Source organism: Lissotriton vulgaris, chromosome 6 (assembly GCF_964263255.1).
Source record: "Lissotriton vulgaris chromosome 6, aLisVul1.2, whole genome shotgun sequence".
Taxonomy (NCBI): Eukaryota; Metazoa; Chordata; class Amphibia; order Caudata; family Salamandridae; genus Lissotriton; species Lissotriton vulgaris.
In genome coordinates, this window is record NC_141694.1 from 536,200,374 (window position 1) to 536,212,859 (window position 12,486).

Genomic DNA, 12,486 nt, shown 5'->3' on the forward strand with positions numbered 1-12,486 from the left:
TTCGGTGGTCTCTTACCGCAGCCACGCAAGTGATTTTCCACGTTTGGAGGCAAGCATTGCGTAGGATGGGGTGGTGGAATGTGCTTACCCAGGAAACCCCCCTCTGGCGAAATGGTCGGCTACCCCAATTGCTTGCGCTGAGGGGCTTTCAAGGATGGGATGCAACAGGTATCTCTACCCTCGGTGATGTTGTGTCAGGGTGCGCTCTCAAATCATTTACAAATATGCATGAGGAATTTGGAATGCCCCGCACCCAGTTCTTCCGCTATCTTCAGTTTCGCCACGCGCTGGCTCCCCATCTAGTAGGCCTGCAGCAGCTTCCCGAATTTAGCCCTCTGGAAGCAAACATTTTTATGGGGGAGCTGCCGGACAAGAAATTGTCGCGCATATACCAGACACTGGTGCGCCACTGCTCATCGGACCTGCTAGGCCTTAGGACTGCATGGGAGCGGGATATTGGAGAGTTAGACGAGGAGGATTGGGTGGAGGCCCTAGAAAGCCCCAGGGGGCAGCAATACCCACGTGCCCGATTCAGTTCCACTATCTACACCGCACATACTATACCCGGCAGCATCTGTGGAGGGCGGGCATGATAGCGTCTCCAGAGTGTCTCCGCTGTGGGTCTGAGGCGGGTACCCTGCTGCACACGGTCTGGGAATGCACAGCGCTGCGAAGGTTCTGGAATGGGGTACATTGTTGCCTAGCGGAGGTTCTGGCCTGGGAGATTCAGAGGGACCCCAAGTTAGCTCTTTTGCATGTCATCGCTGGGGTTGGGGGCAACCGCTACAAGCGCCACTTATTATTACTGGGTCTCACGCTGGGAAAGCGCGATATCGCTAGAGAATGGAAGGCGCCTCTGGCCCAGTCACTTGCCGCTTGGAGGAATAGAATGGACTATTGTATGGGTCTGGAGCAGCCTGTGTTTGTTGCCAGGGGGTGTCCTGGAAAGCATTACAAAATCTGGAAGAGGTGGGCAGAATACCGGGGGCTGGGCCTGGACCTGGACCCGCCGCCTGAGGTTGCCATCCTCCAAACCCTCCGACACATTGGACTGTGATATAACACTGTTGGTGCACGGTACACATGGCTAGTGTTCTTTTACTGTAACATGGTTAAGTTAGACAGGCAGCCACGCAAGGGGGGAGGGGGGGGGCGGTGCTTAATCCTACTGTTTCCGATATTTTGAATGGGGAAGTTCTTATGCTCTTATTACACATTGTGGAGAATGATGCAGCTTAATTGATGATGGCAGTAGACTCTGGATGACGGAGCTATGCATACTATGTGTGTTTCAACAATAAAATCTGTTTAAAAAAAAAAAAGATGCAGCACTGAGGTCTCTCCTGATAACAGGTGAGTAAATCGGAATTCGTAGTTTGGCTGATTTTAGATTAATATTTTAAAGTTCCAAAACTCCACACTTAGAAGAATTTCCAAGTGAAACCAGTCAATGTTAGCCTATATAAGAAAAGTGAGTTATAGGCTTTTATTTAAGTACTCGACTGGCAGAGTTTAGGTTCTGGGCATAGACTCAGGGGTCTCCCATGGTCAGGTAGGCACAGTTGGTACACCCTCAGCAGCACAGGGGCAGCCGGGTGCAGAGGTAGTTTAGGCCCAATGTTATCCAATGAGAGGCAGGGGTCTTCCGTTGTTATCCCCAATTTTATCACTTCCAATGCATTTCGGTGCCGTTCGCACCTATATCAGGGAAACCTGCGAAATTACAAAACAAAACTTGCTTAAACCTGTCCTATTTACATCAGCAAACCATAATAACTCGATTTAACGTTCAGGATATAGCGGTAGTTACAAACTGCTAGTGTCATCCTTTTGTTAGCAGCTGCGCGGCAGGTCTTCTGGTTTCTTGATCTTCTTGCTTGTTTTCGAATCGGGATCTGAGGAAGAAAGGTTCAAGGTACCTCTAAATACTAAATTTAGGGGCGTTACAGGTAGGGTGAGTGCAGGGACCTATGCTCCTCTCCTGTGGGAGGAGGCAGGAGCCTAGCTGTGAGTGGGTAGGGCTCCTCATCCTCAAGATGGCCGGAGCCCGGAGTCGTGCTTCACCTCGCCTCTCCCACCTGACGGGTGGAGTTGGAACAGGCTGGCACACCCCCTTTCCTGACGTAGGATTTCCCACCAGTCTTCCCGCCAGAGTGGGGGTCAGAACTGGTGGGGGCCAGTTGCTGAGTACAGCAAGTGGCCTGGAGAAGCTCCCACAGGTGGAATGCCTTTTAAGCTTCCCCCAGCCCATCCTGGGGGAGGAGACCTAGCACCTCGCCCAGGATGCGCATTGTTGCAGGCCCAGGAGAGCGGGGGCTCTCCACCCAGGGGTCCAGGTACATGTCTGATGTGTGGCAGCCTAGACAGCCCCTCAAAGAAGACATGGATTGTAGGTTAGGTTTAAGAGGGCATCTCGAAGATGCCCTCTGTCGTGCATTTTACATTAAATCCCACACTGGCATCAGTGTGGGTTTAATGTGCTGAAGTTTTGTATCAAACTTTTCAGTCTTCAGTGTAGCCATTATGGTGCTGTGGAGTTCGTAATGACAACCTCCCAGCACCATATACCCTTAACCACATCGCTGCTTGAGAGATTCCTCTGCTGTGCTGGACAGCAATAAAAACGGGTGTGGTCATGACGCGTCATGAGCACAGGAGCACTGTACTGCATGAAGAGCTGAGCTTGTCATGAGCATAGAAGGGGTTAATGGCATCACTATACTTACAGTACCCAGGAATGGCCCTGGGTACCGTAGGGGCACGGTGCTCATGCACCTGTGCCCACACCACCTGCATAGGGCACCCAGCTAGAGGGGTGACTGATGCATGCCAGGGCAGTGGGTTTGTAGGCATGGCACACAGGGATGTGTGCCATGTTGCCTTTGTTTATTTCTGCACCAGGACACTCAGCCTGCAAAGGCAGTGTGTGTGTGTTATGGTGCAGGGCCCCTAAGGGTGGCACAATAAGTGCTGCAGCCCTTTGGGGTCTTCTCTGGTCACAAGGCCCTGGGTACCTATGGTACCATTTACCAGGGGCTGACGTGTGGCCAGAAATGCCAATTGGGTTTTAGCTTCAATATAGTTTTAGGGAAAGAACACAGGCCCTGGGCACATGATTGGTAGGAGCCGAGGGCACACTCAGTCAAAGCACAACAGCAATTCAGCAAAAAGTGGGGGCATACCATGCAAGAAAGATGGCCCTTTCTCACACGGCACATCAAGCCAAAGTGCAACAAGCGTCAGGCAAAAAGTTTGGGGGGGGGGGGGCGGCGCGGATATCCATGCAAAAAGGGGCACTTTCCTACAGGTGATTTTAGGGCCGCATCGCAGAGTGTTTCTGATCATTTGTCGGTTGAGTTCAGCTCAATGGTCTGGTTACGGTTTTGTGCTGCCCTTACGGCTGTTCTGTCGTATTTGAAATACCAAACATTTAGAAGCCCATATAAGGGAACAAGTGGACCTCTATTTTAAGGAGAATGGGGGTTGGCTGAGTCGGCCCGCGTCCTGTGGGAGGCATTGAGGTGATTTAAGGCCAGGAACAAGCCTTCATTGGGGGATTAAGGAAGGAACGTAAGCGAAGTTTGAGGCTCTGGAGTGCGAATGTGCTTATCTAGAGGTTGGCGTGGTAAATGGAGAAGTAGTCTCTCCACCGCTACACTATCAACTTCATCTGAAACAGCTCAAACTGAGGGCAATGATGGAAGACAGCACGTGCGCTCATGCACTGGCTACCCAAGTTCGTCTATATGATGTCGGGAACAAATATTAATTGCTTAAATGGCTAGAGAGATGAGACCGGGGACGGAACTGGGTCCTAGAGAGCCTGGAGGGTAAGGAGACATTACAAATGACAGGTGAGGCTACTGCTGAGACATTTGCTACCTATTATGAAGCCCTTTATACTCCTATGGCCACTATGTCAGGGGCAGACTCTGCCGAATTTCTGAAAGATCTGGTTCTTAAAATTCTAACAAACAATGGCTGAGTCTCACTATACCAAGACGTTAGTGTAGACGAAATAATACGGCAATAAGAAACTTGCAGTTAGTGAAAGTGACTGTGCCGAATGGTCTCCCAGTAGAATTACATAAATGCATGGCGGATAAAATCGGTGAGCACCTCTTGAATATGTTTCAGGCTGGACAAAAAGAAGGGCGCCTCGCGGAGTACCAAAGAATGCCTGCAGTGGTGGTCATCCGTAAAAGGACAAACCAGCAGCTGAGTGCGGGTCTTACAAACCCATCTACCTGCTGAATCTGGAGATCAAGGTTCTGGCGACGGCCCTGGTGCTCCGATTGGGGACAGTAATTTTAAAGGTGCTCCATTTGAACCAATTCGGCTTCATGCCACATAGGGGGTGGCACTTAAATTTCTGAAGCCTTTATGGAGTCCTACATGTAACTGGGGCCTCCTTTGCCGAACAAGTGTTGTTGCTATCCTTAGATGCCAAGATGGCTTTCAGTAGCGTGGAGCGGATTAATTCGCCGCGCTGGAAAGGCTGGACTTTGGACCCAAATTTATCAGCTGGGTCATGCTCCTGTATGCGGGCCCCTTAGCACACATACACATCAATAATACCGTGTCCTGAGTCTTGACCCTCCAGAAGGGCACAAGACAGGGATGTCCACTGACTACTATGCTCGTCACACTTGCACTTCAACCCCTTGGTTGCATGGGTTCGCCAAGACACCCTCATAGGCGGCAGTTCATCAGGAGTAGGACAAGAAAATCTCCCTCTATGCAGATGATGTTTTGTTATGTCAGGAAGCCACCCTTACTGATTGATAGAATCCTACAAATCTTTCACATATTTGGAAATCATTCCGGATATCTGACCACTTGGGAGAAGTCCTTAATATTCCCACTGGCGGGAGGGTGGTTGCCCTCGAGGTGCACAGTCCCGTTGGCACTACATGGCTTTAAGTATCTGGATGTGTACATCATGAGGAAGTCACAGCCTTCCTCGACAGGAATCTTCACCCACAGTTATACTGGTTCCGTAGGCATGCCCTAAAATGGCGGACACTACCGCTCTCTGTAATGGGCGGTGATGGTTTAAACCCAGATCTTTTGACTGAGTGTCAGTGTTTGATTGATTCAGATGCTCCGTCCATCACCACCCCCTTTTGTACCGCTTTTGGCCGCAATAAGTGTGGCAGTGTATGCTCAGACGTGAGTCCCTTGCTCACTTTGCCACTGGATTCAAGCAAGCCAGGCTGAAGACAGCTGGAATGCCAGAAACCGGTCCTCGGAAGCTTGTTTCCGGTCCAGGGAAGACATGGCTTGGCAGTTCGGGCTGGACTGTTCCCATGAGGCACAGGGTCAGACTGATTTGCATATAGCCATGTCTGAACTGGGGTGGTAGAGTGGGCTAAAGAACGGTGATGGATTAAACCCAGATCTTTTGACTGGGTGTGAGTGTTTGATTGATTCAAATGCTCCGTCCATCACCACCACCCCCTTTTGTACCGATACTGGTTCCGTAGGCATGCCCTACAATGGCGGACACTACCGCTCTCTCTAATGGGCCTGAGGGCCCTATTTAAAATTATGACTTTCCCACGCCTCCTGTACATCCTTCAGAATATGCCCTGTAAGATCTGAACAGACTTCTTTTAAAAGGTAGACTGCGAACTTAAAGATCCTACATAGGATATACTTTTCCAGAACATTGCAGCACAGAATGGCGTGGGCTGCCACCTCTCTTTGCTCAAGGGAATGTGGGCAGAAGGGAACCTTTTTCAAGTGGTGTGCAGCTGTCCCATAATTCAAGGCTACTGGGTAGAGATCACAAGAATAATGGTCCATGCTATGGGACTTGAGCTTCCCATGGAGGCCAAATGGCACCTCCTTAGTATCATGGGTGAAGTGACCCGACCTCATTGTCAGAAAATATGGCTGGCTCAGCTATCAGCAGTGGCTAAGAGAAATATTGCGCTAGGATGCCAGGCCATCTCTCCCGCCCCAGCAGGGGACTGTGAAGCAGATCCAGATTGGTGTCAATGGGCGGAGCACATTGTATCTCAGCAGGCTATGCCCTCGTAAATGGGAAAAGGTGTGGGGGGGATGGCAGGTCGACCAGGTCATATGAATGGCCTTGGAGTCATGGAGGTTAAAGGTGTACCTTCCCTGCGATCCTGTTATGTTTGGTGGGAATTGGCCAATTGATAATTTATATATGCAGATGTTGTGCTTTTGTCCTAATGATTCATGCTACTGTACACTGTTTTCTCTGTCTCAGTACTGTTGATTGAGCACTTGCTCAATAAAGAGTTTAAAGCGTGTGTGTGTGTGTGTATATATATATATATATATATATATATATATATATATATATATATATATATATATATATATATATATTTGAAGTAATAAAATGGTGGCAAATGTCAACAAAACCAAGGTGATGGTTTTTGGGAAATACAATAACAAATCTAAGCAATCATGGCACATGGGCCCAGTTAAACTTGCTCATACTTGGTCATATAACTACTTGGGGGGTTTGATTATTGGACAATGCCACACCAAATACCCACCTAATGCAGATAAAGAGGAAAGCTAGCAACTTGACAGTTGCATTAAGCAGATTCAACACACACTTATGAAGCCCTTCGGCGATCATAAGGACTACAAAAGGTTACTAAAAGCTAAGTCAAAGTTACTATCAATAATCTCTTTTAGCCATCAAGCCATTCCTCAAACCTCTCAGCAGATCTAGAAAAACTGCAATGCATCTCATACAGAAGGCTCTTCCATCTACCACAGCACTCTAAAAGCTCCCAGCAGATAAGGTTAGAGTTTCGCTTGATCATGAACGACTTAAAGTGTAAATACTCTTTCAAAAAAATATTATTACATAATCATGCATGTTACAGTTAGTTCACTCAAGACAGTATTACAAGAGACTTATAATACAAATGATAACCTTTGGTCCAAATATTCAGCTACTGCTGCTAACTATTTAGAGCTGAATAAGGATGAATTTGTAAGCAACCAATACTCTTGGAAGAAAACCTCCCCCTAAAAAAAGTAGGTAATTATAATATCAAGTAGAACAGATTTAGAGAAAGTGTAATCTTACAAGCACTTCATACCAGTCTTTCCATCATATCAAGTAATTATAATGAAATACTGCTTAAAGGAGTCCTTATGCAGCGTCTGCAGGAGCACTATGATGAGAGAAAGATGTATGCTCCTACCTATCAATAACTACAGATAGAGGGTGGACGAACAATATAATAGATACATTACATTGCAGGTTTTGCACTACAGTAGAGAATCTATACTAAACCTACATTAGATTCAGAACACAGACATCAATCAAAATCTCCACCAAAGATACAATGGCCCAAGTTTGAAGTTAACTATAATTCATTGAAAATTTGACATAATTTTAAACTGTTTTCTAGCTTTTGCCTTTTAGATGTTATTTCTTTGGTAATCATTTTAAGTAATCACATACAATACACGTACTTACTAGCAGTTACTAAGAGAATGGATAAATTGCAAATAAAGCTGAGAGGTAAAAAAAACGTTTGTCCATGGATATTAATGTTCTCATATCAATTATAATTTACCTATATCCCAGTGCCTGTGCCTTGCATCCTCGAATTGCTGGCGAAGGACTAAGAAGTCTATGACATCTGGCATATCATGATATCTGAAAGTAAAAAATTAAAACATGTGCAACAAAAAGGTGATCAGCTCTTCAAGTACATTGGTTTAATACTTAACTGTGTCAACAAAAAACAATGTATGACACACCAGTAATTTCTATCACTGACGTTCCAACCCCATCACCATGAATGTAATCAGTGAGTATGAATCAGTGTTCAATTGAGGCAGGAAGCAGCACTGTAAACCTTAAAAAAATTACCTACAACCTGAAAATTATTATTCTTCACACGTACGGTAGTATCACAAATGACGAATCAGGTAGAAGTAATAGATGAACAGAAGCCAGCAGTAAATCCTTATTTTGAATGGTTAATGTAAAGTAATTACCATGATGCGCCCCTTCAATATCAAGTTTCTTTAACAGTTTCAGCATTGTGTCTTTGTAAACAAAATAATTTAAAATCAATATAATGCCCAAAAGTAGCACACATAAAACAAGGAAGCATTGCAAGGAAAAATAAATACATATGCAATATATCTAAAAATGTCAACGAAGGTTTGGTAAAAGACAATAAAGCTCGCTACCTAGCAGGCTGGTTTAGCCTGGGCCTGTCAGACTCCTGCGGCACCACGAATGCATTCACTAGGATTTACGCATGGTTATATTCTAGAAGTAAAATTGGAAGCAGAATAGACCATTTTGCGAGATCTGTATGGGCCAAGGATGTAGGATGACGATAGGAGTGCCCTGGACCTCCCCAAATCACAAGAGGAACTTATGGCCCCTATAAAGGAGCTGCAGCACAGAAACACTCCGGGACCAAAATGTTTCCCAAAAAATTCTTCATAGGAAATGCTAACTGTAGGAAGGCAGGATCCTTCTAGCATGGTTAGCCCCACTTTTTGCCTGGTGTCAGTTTGTTTTTGACTTAAGTCTGCTGGGATCCTACTAATCAGGACCCCAGTAACTGTGCTTTCTCCCCTAAATTGACATGGTAAGTACTTTGCTACCTTCACAATTGGCTACTGGTGTACCCTTATACATCCCTAGTACAGGGTTGAATATGCTACTTACCAGTATGCATCTGTCTTGGCATGTAGGGCTGCTGACATTCATATCTGTGCATAGATCGCCACCTAGTGTTGGGTCCGGATGATTGCACATTGTTGTCCTGGAAGAGTCTTCGAAGTATCACGAGATAGGTGGCTCCTCCCCTGGACTACAGTGCGCATGGGCATCCTCTCCTTCCTCAGATTGTTTTTCGCCATTGTGGCAGAGATGGAGTGTAGTACAGTAAGTGATGACCATGCTAAGAGTAATTCGGAGCGCTACAGGCGCCGGGGAGGAGGGCGGGCGATATGAATGTCAGCAGCCCTACATGCCAAGAACAGATGCATACTGGTAAGTAGCATATTTGGTTCGAGGCATGTGGGCTGCTGAATTCATATCTGTGCATAGAATATATAGCAGTCCCTCTATTAGCGGCGGCTGCCTGTGCCAGTGCAGCAGTCTGAAAAAGTGTTTTAAGAACAGCCTGTCCTACAGCAGCCTGCTGTTTGGAGTGCACATCTACGCAGTAGTGTTTGGAAAATGTGTGTATGGTAGCCCATGTGGCTGCTCTACAGATTTCCTCTAAAGGAATGTTTCCAAGGAAAGCCATGGATGTCCCTAACTTTCGTGTTGAGTGGGCTTTTGGGGGAATCGTTAATGTGCGCTTAGCCTTTTGATAGCAAATCTGTATGCACTTAACGATCCACCTGGCTATACCTGCTTTTGAAATGGGGTTGCCTTTGTGTTGTTGTGAAAAGGCAACAAACAGTTGTTTTGTCTTCCTGAAATCTTTTGTCCAATCTATGTAGTACATCAGAGCTCTTTTGACCTCTAGTGTGTGGAGCCTTCTCTCAGCCACTGAATCTGGAGTCTGGAAGAACACTGGCAGTTCTATAGTTTGATTCATATGGAACTGTGAAACTACTTTAGGCAGAAACTTAGGGTTAGTGCGCAGTACCACCCTGTTGGAGTTAATCTGTATGAATGGCTCTCGGATAGTTAGTGCTTGAAGTTCACTAGCTCGTCGTAGCGATATGATTGCTATTAGGAAAGCTACTTTCCACGTTAAGAATTGTATCTCGCAGGAGTGTAGAGGCTCAAAAGGTGGACCCATCAGTCTGGTAAGGACCACATTCAGGTTCCATACAGGTGCTGGTGGGTGTCTGGGAGGAATAACTCGTTTGAGTCCTTCCAGAAAAGCTTTGATGGCAGGCACTCTGAAAAGTGAGAGATGCTGCCTGTTTTGGAGATAAGCTGCTATTGCGGATACATGTATAAGTATGAAAGCATAGGCCAGATTGCATTTGTATAGATGTAATAGATAACAGATGATGTTGTGAGTAGATGCATCTAGCAGATTAATGTCGTTGTTGGCACAATAAATGACAAATCGCTTCCATTTCGCCGCATAACATGCTCTAGTTGTGAGCCTTCTTGCCTCCCTTATGATATTCATACAGTCAGGAGGCAGGTTGAGGTAGCCAAATTCTAAGACCTCAGGAGCCAGATCGCCAGGTTTAGCTGTTGCAGATATGGATGCTGAATGTCGCCATGGCTCTGCGTCAAAAGTCTGGGTGTGAATTGTAGCCTTTGATGCAGTACCACGGAAAGTTCTAGAAACGTGGTGTACCATGGTTGGCGTGCCCACGTTGGAGCAACCAGGATGAGGGTCATCGAGTGTTGTCTCCGTTTGCGCGCCACTAGCGGTATTAGCGGTGCCGGGGGAAAAGCGTACGTAAATATGCCTGACCAGTTCATCCATATCGCATTTCCCTGCGACTGTGGGTGTGGGGACCTGGCGGCAAAGCGTTGGCATTTTGCATTTTCCCTTGTGGCGAATAGGTCTATCTCTGGATGACCGCACTGCTGGAGGTACGGTTGGAGTACTGATGGATGTATCTCCCACTCGTGCATCTGGTGGCTGTGCCTGCTGAGCAGGTCCGCCATCTGATTGTCCTTGCCCGGGAGGTGTTCTGCCATGAGGAAGATGTTTCTCTGAATGGCCCACTTCCACATGCTCTGAGCCAGATGAGACAACTTTGGAGAGTGTGTACCTCCCTGCTTCTGTATGTAGTACATGGCAGTCATGTTGTCCGTCCGGATCGACACTACGTTGTTGCACAAATGTACTTTGAATGCTTTCATTGCCATGAAGATTGCCATCAGTTCCAGAAGGTTGATGTACATCTTTTTTGCTGTGCTGTCCGTAGTCCCTGCACTGTGTAGTGGAGTACATGAGCTCCCCATCCCTGGAGAGATGTATCCGTCAGTATTATCTGTGGTACAGGCTCTTGGAACGGTCGGCCCCTGCAAAGGTTTTGTGGGTTCCACCAATGCAGAGAGCTGTATGTGCGACCGGTCACCAACACTAGGTCTTTCAATTGTCCGTGAGCCTGATTCCACTGACGTGCTAAGCACTCCTGAAGCGGACGCATGTGTAGTCTCGTGTGCGGGACAATGAAGATGCAGGAGGCCATCATGCCTATCAACTGCATGAACACTCGTGCTGGAAGCGAGGGCTGTGGTTTGAATTTCCGTATTAGCAATTGCATGCTGTTGATCCTCACTGTGCTTTGGCCGCCAGAAAGTCACTTGTCGCGCCCAAGTACTGCCGTACTTCGGCGGGCTGAAGGTGGGACTTTGGATAATTCAGTGAAAACTCCAGATTGTGAAGAAGGTGAATGGTGTGGGACATGTGGGTGGCACATTGCTGGGCCAACTTTGCTTGGATAAGCCAGCCGTCCAGATAAGGGTAGACGTGAACGTTCTGTCTCCGTAGGTGTGCAGCCATTGTCGCTAGGCACTTGCTGGGACTAGGCTGTTGTTACTCCGTAAGGGAGGACTTTGAACTGATAATGCTGATCCTGAATGGTAAATCTGAGGTATTTTCTGTGTGACGGGTGTACTAGTATATAGAAATATGCATCCTTTAGATCTAGTGTTGCGAGGAAATCTCCCTGACTGAGTAACGGTAGAACCTGCTGTAATGTGAGCATGTGAAAATGTTCTGACAAGATGTATTGGTTATGGGGCCTGAGGTCCAGTATGGGTCTGAGGGACTCGTCCTTTTTTGGGATCAAGAAGTACAGTGAGTACACCCCTGTAACTTTTTGTTCTACAGGCACGAGCTCTATGGCTCCTTTTTGCAGCATGCTGACTACCTCTCGCTGCAAAAACTGTATATGCTCTGCGGACATAGGACGGTGTCTTGGGGGTATGTTGGGTGGAGTGGATGTTAACTCCAGACAATAACCGTACTGGATAAGCTGCCTCACCCACCTGTCTGTAGTGATGGATTTCCAGACCGGCAGGAACGGTTGTAGTCTCCCCCCGACCGGTGTTATATGGTCGGGGGGTAGTGAAAAGATGTCACTGTTTGTTAGTGGCGGAGGATCGGGAGTTGTTGTTTCCACGACCTCTGCCCTTGGTGTTGTTTCCACGATAGCCACCCCTATTGTTCTTGTTGTAGGTGGTCTGCGTGCCTCCTTTACTGTATTGTGTCTGCTGAAACACCTGGCCTCTGGAAGCTCCTCTATTGTTGGAGCGACGAAAAGAACCACCCCTGAACTGCTGCGACTGTAGAGCCCCCATAGACTTTCCAGTCTCTGTGTCCTTTTTAATTTTTTCTAAGGTGGTGTCCACTTCTGGGGCAAATAAATAATCCGGGTTAACTGGCAGATTGAGTATGGTGGTTTGTATCTCAGGCTTGAAGCCAGAGATTCTCATAATGCTTGTATTAATAGCCCTGGCTGCAGTGTCTGCTGCGTCTAGCGCACACTTAATAGATGCGTTGGATATAAGTTTCCCTTCTTGTATTA

General features: G+C 46.9%; 1 protein-coding gene across 2 annotated transcripts in view; it reads right to left on the reverse strand.

The window, feature by feature from the left end:
* The window catches only part of PHIP (PHIP subunit of CUL4-Ring ligase complex), a 2,330,659-nt gene that overhangs the window by 900,461 nt on the left and 1,417,712 nt on the right, over positions 1-12,486 (reverse strand). For both annotated transcript variants that reach the window (XM_086926531.1, XM_086926532.1), the window contains exon 27: positions 7,578-7,660. In XM_086926531.1, coding sequence (XP_086782657.1) covers positions 7,578-7,660 — 83 coding nt within the window. The remainder of the gene's footprint in view (positions 1-7,577; positions 7,661-12,486) is intronic.